Raw genomic sequence first — 16,585 nt, forward strand, 5'->3', positions numbered from 1 at the left:
AGAAGGTAATAAAATACAAAGATCTGCAAACAGAAATAGAATGACTATGGCAAAAGAAAGGAAAGGTAGTATCAATATTACTACCTTTGGGTGAAATCCCAAAACAACTGGAGTACTACATAAACACCATTGGATTGACAAAATCACCATAATCAATTGCAAAAGGCAACTTTACTTGGAACATATTCTGAGATGATATTTTAACCCATCAAACATCAACATCTGCCTATCCCAAGTCCTTGGGAAGGACTCCACAGGTAGATAAAAATGCCAAATCCAGTCTGGATATCTGGCTGACTATGTAATAAACTATAATAATAATTAGATATGATATTTCTAGTTCATTACCTGTCATCTCAATTAATCTTTTCTTCAATGAGCAGACCATTGTTCCATCCTTCCTTCTGAGTAAAGGGCTGCTTCTTCTTTCTGTTACTTTTTGTTTTAACTTGGAGCGAACTTTCAAATTGGGTTCGGAAGCTGAGAATAAGATCACAAAATCTATCATTACAGACTACAAACCTGCAAAGCTTCCTTTTTTGGACCTGCTGCCTTTCCAGGTTTGCAAAATTTGCCTACAACTTCCGACTTAACAACATGGTCATTGAACAAAGTTATACAAATTATTAAATAATAGTAGGTTCACATATAAATGTCTGAACCACTATTTGAAACCATGGTTTAGTTATCTGTTTACATATATGGCTTAATGCAATGAATGATAATTCACTTAGTTTGTATTTACTCATCTTATTTCTGGTTTGTTATTGTCTTCTGCTGAATCCTCAATAAATCTACAAATACTAATTTTAAAAGAAAACCACCAGCAAAATGCAAACAAGTCATGATTAGCTTGTTCTTTTGCAAAAATGTTGGCTTCTTGGACTCCTAATCATCTCTTTAAATCATAAACAGAAGAGTTTGATTTATGAATTATACCTGTTTATATAAAACAAACGTGGTTGACATGGTGTTTTTAATATTACTTGAAATTTCCTTCATCTTTCACATTTGCCATGTAGATAGGGCTGAAGGAAAATGGAATTTAAAATATGGAAAGTCAAACTCTGATATAAAATATTGTTCAAAACAATTTGTTTTACTTTACTCATTTTCCAAATGCCCTGTAAAATGCACTGATATTGTTTTATTATTTTTTAAGTGAAAAAGTATACTTAAAGAATATATCTTGTTCATGGCAACTATCACAACTGAAAAACAAAAAACAGGATAAACCTAATATATCTATTTGTTGTTGTTTTTTAAAGTAAATATATATATTTATTTATTTATTTCTATCAGTGATACTCCATTCCTACAGGCTCTTAACTATATAGTTTTGGCTAACTATCGTCCGGTCTCCAACCTTCCCTTCGTGGCGAAGGTTGTTGAGAGTGTGGTGGCACGACAGCTGCCTGGGTACCTGGATGAAGCTGTCTATCTGGATCCACGCCAGTCCGGCTTCAGGCCTGGGCACAGCACGGAAATGGCATTGGTCGCGTTGCTGGATGATCTCTGGAGGGCTCGGGATAGGGGTTGCTCCTCTATCCTGGTCCTATTAGATCTCTCAGCAGCTTTTGATACCATCGACCATGGTATCATGCTGCGCTGGTTGGAGGGGCTGGGAGTGGGGGGCACCGTTCTACGGTGGTTCTCCTCCTATCTCTCCGACCAGTCAGTGTTGGCAGGGGGGCAGAGGTCGACCCCGAGGCGCCTTGTGTGTGGGGTGCCGCAGGGATCGGTCCTCTCACCCCTTCTGTTCAACATTTATGTGAAGCTGCTGGGCGAGATCATCTGTGGCTTTGGGGTGGAATTCCATCAGTACGCTGACGATACTCAGCTGTACATCTCCACCCCAGGCCATCCCAACGATGCCCTTGAAGTGATGTCCTGGTGCTTGGAGGCCGTGCGGATCTGGATGGGGAGTAACAGGCTTCGACTCAACCCTTCCAAGACCGAGTGGCTGTGGCTTCCGGCGTCCCGATATAGCCAGCTGGCGCCATCGCTGGCTATTGGGGGCGAGTTATTGGCCCCTACGAAGAGGGCTCGCAACTTGGGTGTCCTCCTGGATGCACGGCTGTCTTTAGAAGAGCATATGACGGCCGTGACCAGGGGGCTTTTCATCAGGTTCGCCTGATTCGCCAGTTGCGTCCCTTTCTGGATCGGGACTCCTTACGCACAGTCACTCAGGCACTCGTCATTTCCCGCCTGGACTACTGCAATGCTCTCTACATGGGGCTCCCCTTGAGGTGCACCCGGAGGCTCCAGCTGGTGCAGAATGCGGCTGCGCGGGGGATTATGGGAGCGAGAGGGCGCTCCCATGTGACACCTCTCCTGCGCGAGCTGCATTGGCTCCCGGTGGACTTCCGGGTACGCTTCAAGGTACTGGTTACCACCTTTAAAGCGCTCCATGGCATCGGACCTGGGTATTTGCGGGACCGCCTTCTGCCACCAATAGCCTCCCACCAGCCAGTACACTCCCACAGACAGGGACTCCTCAGGGTGCAGTCAGCTAGGCAGTGTCGGCTGGCGACCCCCAGGGGGAGGGCCTTCTCTGTGGCAGCACCTGCCCTCTGGAACGATTTGCCCCCGGAGATACGGAGGATATCAGATCTCCGGGCTTTTCGCCGTGCCCTAAAAACTTTTTTCTTCCATCAAGCAGGGCTGGGGTGAACCCCCCCCCGCCCATTTTTGAGATACTAGATTTTTTAATTGTTTAATGGGTTTTAGTTGTAAGTTCTTAATGTTTGGCCAAAGGGTATAATTCTTTTAAATTTTTAAATTTTGTATTGGATGTTTTTTACTTGGCTGTGCACCGCCCTGAGTCCACTAGGAGAAGGGCAGTATACAAATTTAAATAAAATAAATAAATAAATAAATAAATAAATATACTGTATAATTGTCAGCAAAAGAATTTAAACACCATAACATTATAATCACAAACTTAACCCACCCATTCCAACAATATCCTCATCAAGGACAGATTCTGTCTTACATCCCCTATTGTTCTATCAAACAGCCATGTTCTAATAGTCTTGTGGAAAGAGTTGATTTGGTTTTGCAAAGGCAAGCTGATTCAGAGAAGGAGATCACCACTGAGAAGGTTTGATTAAAGGTCTTTGTGGGTAGAATTCATTTAGAGATGGGGTCTACAACAAGCCTTCTCTCCCTGTTTACTGAATTGGCAGATTTAGTGAAGGCAGTCAGAGAAGGTACTCTTAAAGACATTGAGGTCCTAAACCATGGGCAGCTTTAAAAATGATAACTATACTCTGAATTCACCCCAAAGCTAATTGGCAAATAATGCAGCTCTTGGAGTAGATTGGGTAAATTTAGAGGCATGAATAGCTACCCAGATGGCTATATGCTGTAGAAGGGTAAACCTCCTTCAATGGTCTTCAAGGAAGTTGCAAACCTCCAATGTTAAAGTAACAAAAATAAGAGTGACACTCATATGTGGAACATCATTCCCAGATTAGTCTAGCACTGACCCTGCTGCCTTTCACAAGGCACTAAAAACTTGGATTTGTGCCTAGGTCTGGAGCTGCAAAAGTGTTAAGTCCATTTCCTGACTTCGTTGATAGTTATTTTATGAAGTTCAGCTTTCATGTGTTTTCATTTTGTATTATGTGTTTTGTTTATTTTTATCTATTTTATTATAATCTGCTCAGAGTCACATATATGAGAAAGACAGCTATATAATTCAAAGAAATAAAAATAAATATAATGATTATGTGCAATGCATTCTAATTCAGGAAAGGACAAAAGTGCTACCCTAGCTATAATTGTGTGAAGGCTGTCCTTGTCATGGCCTTCACCTACTGTTCAAGCAGAAGTTTGAGTCCAAGAGAAACTTAAGATTGTGAATCAGCTCCATATAGAAGCACAACTTTAACATGTAGAGAATCAGGATGATCTTGAAGGAAGTAAGAATTATTATATAAGAAAAGAAGCTAAAACATTCCTTAAGTTCTGAGAAACAAGTATGCAATGGGATGTAAGCAGAAGGAAGGTAAAACGCAATCGGAGTTGCAAAATTCAGTTACTATAGCCTATCTCAAAAAAGTATAGTTCTAATCTTATAAGAACTCTATTTCCTGATATGCTTTAGCCCAAAAGGCTGACATCAATCTTGCAAGACGTATTTGTACTTTACCTCCTCTCTCTCTTACGTTATTTATTACATTATTCAATTTCTATAGCCACCCATCTCAGTCTGAGTCTTGCTGTGGGTGACTTATGATTCTAAAATCATAAAACAGTTAAATAAATAAATAAATATATTATTTAACATATTTATTTTTAAAAATAATAAAAGTATTACAAAAATAAATACATATAACAGCTAAATTAGTTAAGCAATTAATAGTATAGCCGAGAAACGGAGTCCTAACACATTCTAGGCAGATACATAGACAAATTTTTAAAGTCTTATGAAAGGCCAACAGGGTTGGGACCATTCTAATCTCCAATGGGAGGATATTCCACAAAGTAGGATCTATGGCAGAGAAGGTCCATCTTCTGGTTCCTGCCAGTCAGCTCTCTGGATGACAGGATCTGCAGCATGCCCAATCTTCTGGATCAAATTCGATGGATAGAAACTCTTGGAAAAAGATGGTTCCTCAGGTAACATAGTTCCAAGCCATGTAGGGCTTTAAAGATGATAAACAGCACCTTGAATTGTACTCAGAAACACACTAGTAGCCTTTGCAGCTCATTTAGTAGTGGTGTTACATTTGCTATATATCCAGCCATCATTTACTACTTGCATATTCTACACCAGTTTATATCTCAGTGAATCAGGAGGATCCTACCTGAATCTCTTCCAAACACTACCTTTTCCTCAAGATGATCTCCTTGACTCTCCACATAACCTACAGATGGAACATATTCAGATTGATAAGGCCTTTGGATTCACAACTATTCCAGCCTATTAGTGTTCAGTGTAGATGTGGAGCTGGCTATCTTCAGTATACTGATATTATCTCACTCTGTATCAATGAACAGCCTAATCCAACAGTTTCATGTAAATGTTGAATGGCAGGTCATCCTTATAATAGAAAATTGAGCATGTGACCTCTTCCCAGACACATGTTGTTTTCTCAGATACATACTGTTTGCTGTTGACTACTCAGAAAGAATGATAACTACTGTTAAACAATGTTCTACATGTCCAACCCTGAAAGAGGTCCAGTTACCATGGCCAAAAATTCAGCAAAACCAGGACAGTCACACTTCTCCATTTCAGCCTTGCCAGAGATAATCCAGCAGAGCAACCATAGCTAGTTGTGAATCTCAACTAATATGGGAGTAAATAATTCCCATCTCTCTAGAACTCTCTGTAGTTGTAAAACCACTACCTTTCCTAAAAAAGATAGTTTGACTCCAGAACATAAAAATCTAAAATATGTGGGTTTCTTAAGGAAAATTGGGACTGTCTTGGAAAATGACTTGGAAAATTCAAAGTCATCTTCAGTACAGATTACAGTAACCAACTGGTAATGGATTAGAGCCATTTAGTTGGTTTACCTTACTCTTGTTCGCATTGTGTTGAGTACTTTTTCCAGGTCAAATTCGAGTGCTATTTTTCACATATAAAACATTTTCACATTTCCTCCAGTACCATCTGGTCTGAACAGAATTTTCCCATCTAGTATGGCCTACTCAGGAGTTGCTCCACATTCCCATCTTCAGGAAGCTAGAAATATGGAAGAGAAGAAGCAAGCATTTTCCAACCCTGTTCTAGTCCTGTGGAAAGTTTGCCATCTAATGTTTGGAGACACCTTATGCTCCTACCTTTTAGAAAGGCAACATATACTATATTCTTTTACCGTTCCTGGGGGGGGGGGCAATGAGGGTGGGAGGTTGAATTTGCTTATTATCTCTGGTTCTAGATCTTTTGTAATAGTAATGAATACTTTTCTTTCAGTTGCAATAATAAAAAAATAATAAGTAAATTGTTTTGAATCTTGGCAAGATAGATAAACAAATAAATATAATAACCTTGAAATTGTGATGCATTTGCTTCTACTCATTATATACTTAATGTACTTTACATAGTATTGCTTTTTCGTGCAGACAAGAAACTCCAGTTAGTTTAAAAGTTAGCAGTCAGATTTGTCTTAAGAACATATTACATTCCAGCTTAAAACAGTGTATTGATAGCCACTTCATTTCTAGGCAAAAAACAAAGTCCTGGTCATTATTATTACTCTGCAGAGATCCAGGTTATTTTAGCGAATGTCTCTTGCTGCATGAATTTCAATACCTAACAGCATTTAAATGTCCATGAAGTTGTTTCATAATTATTTAGCAGCACTGCGCTTTCTAGACTTTGAAACTCAATCCCTGGATATTTAATTAATTAATTAATTAATTAATTAATTAATTAATTTTATTTAATTGAACTTATATGCCGCCCTATCTCCACAGGACTCAGGGTGGCTCACAACAATAAACAAAACAAATAAACCGTTAAAAACAAAGTCCATGATAAAATTGTCAAAAAATCCAATAAAACCCCATTAAATTCTATTAAAAACCCCATCAGTCTAGGGCGGTTAGATGAAATAGCCACGTTTTCAGCCCATGGCGGAAGGAGCGAAGGTCGGGGGCCACCCGGAGCTCCAGAGGGAGTTGATTCCAAAGGGTGGGTGCGCCTACAGAGAAAGCTCTCTCCCTGGGGATCGCCAGCCGACACTGTCTGGCTGACAGCATCCTAAGTAGGCCCTCCCTGTGAGAGCGCACCAGGTGATGGGAAGCTGTTGCTGGCTGCAGATGGTCCGCCAAGTATCCCGGACCTGAGCCATTTTAGAGTCGCAGTGTATTTATCAGCTTTTAAAACAGCCCTTAAAATACATCTTTTAACCTTTGCTTTTATTAATTATTTTAGTCATTAATATTGCCTATTATATAATTGATATTTTAGTAGTTTATTAATTTAACTTTAAGAAATAATCCTGTTTTTACAAAATTGCTATGAACTGTGATGAATTCATCAAAACATCAAATTGTTATCTGCGTTGTAGAAACATTAAACTCTGTGTTACAGATGGTTGCGTTGTCATTATGACATACTGAAACTCAGTTGCTTGCCTCTACAAGTGAAAAGCAATTCTAAAAGAGTGGCATTATGAAATTGTTTTAGTCCAACCCACTGATTTGATCCAACTCTGCTTATTTTGGGGAATTCATTCACCAACTTGTTATTTAAAGGATAAGCCTGACCTTTGGCTTGGGAAAAAAAAAGAGAGCATGCATGAGTATTATTTTGTTGATGGAAAGTTCCTTTCACTGTGAGGAGTATCCTTCTAAGGCAGGGCTGTCAAACTCCATTTCATTGAGGGCCGCATCAGGGTTGTGTTTGACCTTGGGGGGCTGGGATGGATGTGGCCAGGATGGGCATGACCAGCTCAACATCACTTATGTCAAGGGACACTTGTGGTGGCCTGAGCACTCTGCCAGAGAAAACAGGCAGTGTTTTCTGTTCTGTTTTTTTTTTTTTAATTTGATTTATATGCCGCCCTTCTCCGGAGACTCAGGGCGGCTTACAGTGCGTTAAGCAATAGCCTTCATACTTTTGTATATTTTATACAAAGTCAGCTTATTGCCCTCACAAACTGGGTCCTCATTTAACCTACCTTAGAAAGAATGGAAGGCTGAGTCAACCTTGAGCCTTGGAGAGATTCGAACCAGCAGAAATTGCAGGCAGCTGTGTTAATAACAGGGTGCTTTAAACCACTGTAGTACCAAGGCTCTCCTTCCTTCCTTCCTTCCTTCCCTCCCTCCCTCCCTTCTTCCTTCCTTCCTTCCTTCCTTCCTTCCTGGGAATCTATTGCATTATGCTTGTCCATCAAAATTTGCTTTGATTGTGATTTTCTCTTCTTGAGCATCTCTACTCCCAGTTTATGTATACAGAAAAGATTAGGGAGAAATATCTACAAATTAATTAATAAATAAATTGTCTTTCTTATCAAAATAACGTGTTATTTGCAGAATTATTTTAGGAAATCAAGATTTAAATCTCTCTTCAACCAGACGAGACCACCTTCTGCTACCAATAGCCTCTCACCGACCAGTACGCTCCCATAGAGAGGGGCTTCTCAGGGTGTCGTCGGCCAAACAGTGTTGACTGGTGGCCCCCAGTGGGAGAGCCTTCTCTGTGGGGACACCTACCATCTGGAACGAGGTTCCCCCAGAGATACGGAGGATCCCGGATCTGCGCACGTTTCGTCGTGCTCTCAAAACTTTTTATTTCAGCAGGCTGGCCTGGCCTAACTCTCCCTTTTAAATTTTTTAAATCGTTTGATTTGTTTTATAAATTGGGTGTTTTAATCTGTGTTTCAGCCAAAATATTTAATAATTTTAAGGGACTTTTAATGTTTGAATTATCTGTATTTTATCTTGGCTGTTCACCGCCCTGAGTCCTTCGGGAGTAGGGCGGTATAGAAATTTGATAAATAAATAAATAAATAAACCATGAAGGATCCTGGTGACATTAAGTAAATAATTATTATTCAACCAAGCCTATCTTATAGGATTGTTATGGGGATAATACAGGAAGAACCATGTATGATAATTTGAACTGCTTGCAACAAATTGACATCTATAAATATTAAGACAAAAGTGACAATGTTAATCTGTTTTTGCCTCCCTACAGAATTTAATTAAGATAAAATTACTTTATGATTTGGATTTTTTAATCTGACTTAATTAGCTTCATGCACAGCATAAACTTCCATCTGGTAGACTAATTTTACAGATTTAATTGTATACCACCATAAGTCAATAGGACACTGAGGAAAACTATTGAAAAGCTATTTCCTTTCCTTTGGAAGAGAATTATGTACAATTTCAGCATGATTTGCATTGCTAACACTGAAAGCCAACTGGGAGAAATCACTCTCATTTATATTACTTTCCCATGAGAAAATCAAGAAAGACTATAAAACTAGTGCCATTATTCAAAAACAGCTTCAAGATACTGAGTCTGAGCACATATTTAATATAAACTTTTCCATAGCTTGGAAAAGATCCTTTATCAATAACCGACACAGTCTGCTTTAGAAGTCTTGATATATAGCCATAACTAAGAGGGAGAGCTTTCATCTAAGATGAGAGTTTGTACTGTGTAGACCAAAAATGCCATTCCATGTACAATTTCTTACAGTAGCAAAGAGGATCTGCTTTATTCTTGCGGGGCTCTACAAGATTCCCTCCTTACCCATTTCTGTTACTATGGATCTATCCCATTAATTTATCAAACTATCGGACTATAGCTTCCTGAAAAGGAAAAAAAAATGTTTAAATATCCAGCAACTTCACAATTGTGTGGAGACTAATATTTTGAGGATTTTTTTCATAAGGTGAGTGAGGGGCCTGCTTGATATGAAAAAAACCCCTAAATATTGTACAAGCATTGAATTAAGGTAGTTGCAATTGTAGAAAGACTTTGGCTTCATTCATGCAGAAGGACTCTATGGAAATTTATGCATTTGATTCCCAATTCTGAAATACAATGCTCAAAAAAATAAAGAGAACACAAGCAGAAGACATCCGAGATCTGAATGAATGAAATAGCCCTATTAAATACTTTATTCGTTACATACAGTAGTTTTGTGTTCCCTTTAGTTGTTTGAGCAGTGTATATAAACTACTGCATGTAAAGAACAAAGTATTTAATAAGGCTATTTCATTCATTCAGATCTCGGATGTCTTCTGCTTGTGTTCCCTTTATTTTTTTGAGCAGCATATTTCACAAGGTGTTTGAACAAAGAAAAGTCTTTTAATATCACTTTCAATATATCTTGTCATTTTAATATCAATTTTAAATTGCAGTTTGGCTTTCATTATGTTATCTATCTGAATCACTCCAGTTGTGCATAGACAATTCATAAAACTGTCTGGCAGCATTGCTGGAGAGTTCCAAATTGGAGACAGTTGCCCTAATTTATTTGTATTACTGAATATAAAATAAAAAAGGATTCTTATAAAAAGTTATAATCAATTAAGTTAATAATCAGTAATCAATTTATAAAACTTCAGTAAGTGAACTTTTATAAATGATAAAGTAGCAGACTCACATAGTATTCTACAGCTGAAGACTGGCTTTGATGCAATATTGAAATTTTGAACAAGGAATTTTTAAAAAAATCTGATGTCATATTTGGGGACAATTTGAATTTCATCAATCTGTTTTGTCTAGTGATTCATCTCTTCCTCTACACCTTAATCTATTCTGCAATCTCACTACTGTCTGCCCTCATTAACTTCAAAGATGGAGTCACCTGATACCTACTGAATTTTCTTGTATTCACAGAATCTATTTACTCCAACTAAGCTTCGGTTTATTTAGAAATAGTCAGGAGATAACTTATTTCCCCAAGTTGATTTCCTATCTTTCAATTCAGTTATATAATAGAATTTCTTTTTCTATCTGTACCAACAGTTCAAATGTAGGCAACATTTGCAAACCATCAATTTTGCCTTCTTGGTTACAATTGCCAACCGTACAAAGCAAAGAAGAGAATCAATAGCCAAACTTTTTAAATAATAGACATTTCAACTCATACATTCTGCTTTGAATTTGTAATCATGTAATTTGAAATGCATAGTTAGAGGTAAAAACAGAGATTCCTTGTTTTCTCAGACAAAACAAAGCCCAGTGCTGATGAAGCAACTTCTTCAAAATTAGATGAAAAGCCTACACTGATTGGTTGAATCAGAAACCAGTGACACTCACCATTCATAGGTCAAAGAAAAGGATAAGGAGGAAAAAATCATTCTTGTGACAAAGGTCAAACATTTGGCAAAAAAGAACCTGCTTCTCTCTTTCCTCCTTACTCTCTGAATGTTTCATGGGACAACTTCGTCAGGAATGGTCCCATGAGGATGCAGTAGGCTCCAGAATGTCCCCTTTGCCTAAGGGATGCCCTGTGGCCATCCTGATCAGTTTAGGGTCATTTCACTTGTGTCATCCCAGTTCCGGTTGTTTTTCCTCTAAAATTGTCAAGTACTTATTAGAAGCTGAACATGAATATGTTGCTGAGGGTTGAAATTAGTCGCCTTCCAATTTAGTATTAGTGTCTATTACTTAAACAAAATCTATGTAGAATGGCAACCAAATGATAAACTTGTGATGGAAAAAAACATTATTTTCTTTAAAAAACAGTTACTATGTTAACATTCTGCACACAACTGCATTGATTACAGAAGTAGCCAAAATGAAATGAGTTCATTCTTCTTTTCTCTCACCCCTGAGTTTTTAAAAAGAATCTCATAGTTGTGTATTCTCTCTGCAGCTGACGTGCAGTGTGCCCAAATATTTGGAATAATGTATAGAAAACATCTGTTTTTAATTATGCTGTAGCTCATATATAGACAATGAGAATTGAATTAAAGAATATTTTGAAACCCCCATGGAAATGTAAGAGTATTAACAGCTGCAGTACAGAACAATACTGTTAAAATGTTTGAAAATGTTTAACTTTACCAATCAACAGTGTTATACCTCTTAAATATTGATAATGCCTTTCAAAGGAACTTTTTAAAATGGGAAAGCAAATTACGCACACATACACCCCCCTAACATTTTAAAGGATCACCATATTAGAACAAGGGAAAAGATAATAAAAAGTAGCTTTCAGAAAGTCCTTTTAATTCTTTATATTTTTGTATATATAAAGTATTGTTAAAAGGAGAATTTAAAAAGTATTTCAAAACAGCTATTTAGTTTGGACATTAAACTTATTAACTGTACAATTTATAAATCTACCAGAAAAAGATTTTTTAGAAAATTGAAATATCCACGAACATGATACCTCTTTCAGAAATAATTTTTAAATTCTTTGGACCTGGCACATACGAATGGCACTTCTCTGCTTTTCATTAAAGTAGCCACTTCTTTTTTCAGGCTTACACATCAGTTTGAAAAAAAGATCCTCATACTTTAGAAATTGCTTTAATGAGTTGACTTCTGAAAACCAAAACATACTTTTTTCAAGTATTTTGCTGAAACATTGCTTAATTCAGAGGTCTTCAAACTTGGCAGCTTTAAGACTTGTGGACTTCAACTCCCAGAATTCACCAGCCAGCATAGCTTTAATTAATAGCAGAGAGGTGTTGTTCAAAACATTTCTTGCATCATTTTACACCATATAGGGGCTTCATGCTTTCTACATGATTAATTTAAAATTTAGTAGGTTTTTAATATAAAGCATTTAATTATTCAGATTCATTCATATACTCTATTGCAAAACCCCTCTAAATCTTAAGCACCAAGATTTTTCAACTGTAATACATTTTTCAATCGATCAGTGGTTATAGTATTTTCAAAAGAATCATGCAGAGAGATGGGTAGTAATGGACAAGAATTCTAGACATCTTAGGCATGAAAGCCAACTGGATAACTTTGTCCCATTCATGCTTTATCAGCTTATCTCACAGTTATTTTTTGTGGGAAAAATAGGAGGAAGATGGAGTATTAGGCTTCTTTGCTGCCTTGACCTGACCAAACTATCTATTTAAAAAGTTAGGATAAAATATCATCACCATCCTCGTCCTCCACTACCACTGCCAGCACCACCACCACCACCATCACCATCACCACCATCATATCCTCCACCTGTGTAATCATAATCAGCAGCTGTTGTGAAAATGGAAAATAACATTCCCATTTGGCATATATAATTATGTTTTAGATAAACTCAAATCAAGTATTACATAATATGATTAGATCAAGTTTCATTTGGTTCAGAATTAAATTGGCATTTAAAATCATTTTAATATGCTCACCAGTTTTGCGGAGTGGAAAGTCATCCTTGGCATCGTGTGCCCCTGGCAATGTGTATTTATATGAAGATGTCCCACAAAGGGGAGGAGAAGCCTGATCTAGTGAGGTATGATGGGAAGCCCTAGAGAAAAGTAGTTATAATTGATTAGTATTATGAATCTACAAATTAGAAATGATTTTGCTGCATCATATCATCAAAATGTCCAGAGACCTAACACTTGTACTCTACCAATAATTTAGGTCTGGAGATATGTCCTCTGGAAAAAAGGAAGTTCCTATTAACTGATTTTAATTTTATTGTTTTGACTTTTTTAAATCAAAGGTTGCATGAAAAGGGAAGACATCTATAAACCTTTTAAATTTTATCAAACAGGAATAAGAGTCTCTAAAAGGAGTGGCAGCTTTTCACTACTGTGTTTCCCTGAAAATAACACCCACCCAGAAAATAAGCCCTACAATGATTTTAGCATGCACCTAATATAAGCACTACTCCAAAAATAAGCCCTAGTTAAGAGCCTGCCCACTCAATGGGTAGTCGGATTGCTTCAGCTATGAGGAGCCTGGCCTAAGGATTCCATCACCCAGGCTTTCTGAAGATGATGGGAACTGCAGTCTGCTGCAGCTGAAGAGTTTAACTGAGCCGTGAAGTTGAATGCACCATAAAACATAGTGCGCCTGAGTGAGGAAATGTTGTGACCTTTGAGGGTGCTACTGTCTATATTTCTGCAGCTCATGTGCAGAATTCATACTGCGCCTTCCCATTGGAATTCAAGGAGGCTAATCATGGTAAATACAAATCATTTTTTTGAAAAATAAAGGGATGGATTACAATATTAATGATAAATGTAAATAAAAAGGCAGTTTCCAAAGCCTTCCTCCCCCACCGAACGAAACCTGAAATGCCTCACAGAGTGCCACTGTTGCCCCCTGCTCATTTCCTCCTGTGCACGCATGGGAGGGCTGGGCCTCGTGATAAAAAAATAAGACATCCCTTGAAAATAAGCCCTAATGAGTCTTTTGGACCAAAAATAAATGTTAATAAAGAAACTTGGTTTTATTTTGGGGGAAATATGATAAATGGTATTTTGAGATTGGCCCTTGCCCCACATATTACTTTTTATGTAAACAGATAATTTATTACATGCTATAATAGAGCTCCAGTGCATTGACTACCACTATCATAATGATCAACATCATCATTCATCATCATGAAAGTTTTCCTTAAAAACATACAAAATTTTCATTTAGACAAAAAATGCCACTGTATACATAGAACATAATTATTCCATCTTAATTCAAAAGAGAGTTAAAGGAAACCAATGTTACTGGTAGTTGACTTTTATATCAAAAGTAATGTATTCATTGGACCTATCTGAACTTAATTCAAAAAAAGAGGCTGGTTTAAGTGACATAGAAGGAAAAGTAAGGGAAATGCAGTACATCCTCTCTCTTCTATGCTGAATAGCATATGGTTAAATTCACTTTATCCTGATAAAGAATAGTCTTTTTATTTGATACTAAAAAGATAGCTTAAGATGCAAAAGAATAAACATACATGTGCCAGAGCTTGGGGCGCCGGCTACTGGAATGATTCTTTCCATTAGACAGTGAGTCTTTTGCCGCTGATTTACTCAGCAGGAACTCTTGAAGTTTCTGCTTCACTTCAGTACTGGCCACTGCTCCTAAAACATACAGCATATTTTTATCATTCCATTCATATATGCCCATGCATTCCAATGCAGCTTTCTACTTTTGATTGTGGTCCAAATAAGTATCTACTAAAAATTTAATACGAGCAATGAGCAATTACTATGGCAGAACAAAATAAAATAATGAAAAGAAAAACAGCGTAGATTAAAATTGTACAACATATCTTTTAGCTTCACTGAAACCAAGTAATACAATAAAGGGAAATAAAACCAATGTGGTGTAATAGTTAATGGAAATAGACTAAGAATAAGGAATTCCAAATTAAATCTGATTTCAACCGTGGTACCTCAATGGCTAATTTTAAATCAGTTTTAGGGTTGTACGGAGAAACTGAGGGGAGAAGTACAGTATATTCCATCCTGAACACCCCTGAAGAAGATATATTAATCTAACAAATAAAAAACACTAGATATGGGTTCACTCTTAGTTTTGTGATCTAAACAGAGGTGAATGCAGATATTTTCTAACATTAAAGGTTTCAAGCATTTTCAACTGGAATTGTTTTATACTGCTATTGCCTTTTTCCTTTTAACCATAACAGATCTCTTGAACATTATTTAAATCAGAGGACCAACCTATTGCCAGAAGACAATATTTGGCCTTACCACTACCTATTTCCATATGTGAGACAAACTGCTTCTATTTCCACACTCAATTCCCACCATGTAAAAAATATGCAGAATTTTAGTCTCCTCACCTAAATGATATCACTGGAAGCATTCTGAAGGGCTAAAAAAATATTTTTAAAAACATATTTTTTTTAAAAAAATTAAAAATATTTCCCACCCTTGTTTTAAACTCTATAGCAAGATGATTGACCGCTCTAGAATAAAACTCCACATTATGTTCTAATATAGTTTTCCTGTAATGTCTATAAAGGTATGATTTTCAATTTTAGTTTGCAACTGATGAACTGTGCAATGTTCATAAGTAATATTTTATATGGAAATACTGTATATAATATACTGATTATGAACCAAATTCCTAATAGAGACTAAAGAATGGTTTCATGTATCATTATTTTCAAGGTCTAATTCTTTATATTAAAGAGCAATAAGCATGCATTAGGCTAACTAATACTGCTATAGTCACAACAAATGAAAGTATGAAGTATATGTTATTATAAGCTTAGTATAAACAAAGAGGGCATACTCTAAAATATGTGTTTTATAGTTATAAGTGAAGTAGCACAGAAGAATCTTCATTCAAAATCCAACACTTAATATTATGCTACTGCTAAAATTTATACAATTCTCCTCTAAAATGAAAGCATATAGAAAGAATACAATAAAATTATCAATGTTTCCTCAATATTGGCACACAATACAATATCAGTGAGAAATTCCAGAGGAAAATGAAGGCATCTGATGTTATAATTTGTTTCCTTCTATAATTAGCATTTTGAAATACTGAAATATTTGGCCTTTACTTCCATTCCCTTTTGAGCAGACTTATATGCATCTATCTCCCCCTAGTGAGTATCATATTCCAGTAATGTCTTTCTTTTAGACTTTATTTGCCTTAAAACCACAGAAACACAGAGCTGTGTTATTAAAAGCCAAAATAACTAAATTATGGAACTGAAACAATAGAAGGGATATTTCATGTCCTCTCTAATCTGTGCAGAATATACCTCCCTATTTATGTGCACATTATAATGGAAATACAATAAAATAAACTTAAAATATAAAATAAGATTATTCTATATTTTTAGAGAATTATATATTTAATCTGTATAGAATTTTATTGTCAGGCCATATTTTTATAAAGAGGGATAATGAAGGTTGGTGGGAGAGGTATACAAAACTTAGATATCCTCTTCTAGTTTGATTGAACAGATCTTACTTTCTCGGCTTCTTTCTCGGCTTTTGATTGGTGGACATTGCTCCCTGTGATGTCTCTCCAATTCCTGTTCTTGCCTCTGTTGTTCAAGTTTCTGTTCTTTTTCAAGAAGTTCTTGTTGGTGCTTAATGGCTAAGAGTTCCTTTTGTAACTTGTAAAAAAGACAAAGTCATGAGAATGTTCAGTTTTTATGGTAGTCTTGGTCAAAATAAGTGCTTCACAAACAGTGTGAATATAAAAAAG

The 16,585-nt window shown here is 36.7% G+C and overlaps 1 protein-coding gene across 3 annotated transcripts in view; it reads right to left on the reverse strand.

The window, feature by feature from the left end:
• Window positions 1-16,585, reverse strand: part of HDAC9 (histone deacetylase 9) — a 180,316-nt gene that overhangs the window by 37,086 nt on the left and 126,645 nt on the right. Inside the window, exons 4-8 of one of the 3 annotated variants that reach the window (XM_087892713.1) lie at window positions 16,346-16,493; window positions 14,346-14,472; window positions 12,793-12,911; window positions 4,815-4,874; window positions 349-480 (exon numbers count right to left, since the gene is read on the reverse strand). In XM_087892713.1, the coding sequence (XP_087748839.1) occupies window positions 349-480; window positions 4,815-4,874; window positions 12,793-12,911; window positions 14,346-14,472; window positions 16,346-16,493 (586 nt within the window). The remainder of the gene's footprint in view (window positions 1-348; window positions 481-4,814; window positions 4,875-12,792; window positions 12,912-14,345; window positions 14,473-16,345; window positions 16,494-16,585) is intronic. The other 2 variants (XM_087892714.1, XM_060685682.2) reach the window with 2 other exon arrangements.

This window comes from Pantherophis guttatus, chromosome 4 (assembly GCF_059756535.1).
Source record: "Pantherophis guttatus breed Tessera chromosome 4, ASM5975653v1, whole genome shotgun sequence".
NCBI lineage: Eukaryota > Metazoa > Chordata > Lepidosauria > Squamata > Colubridae > Pantherophis > Pantherophis guttatus.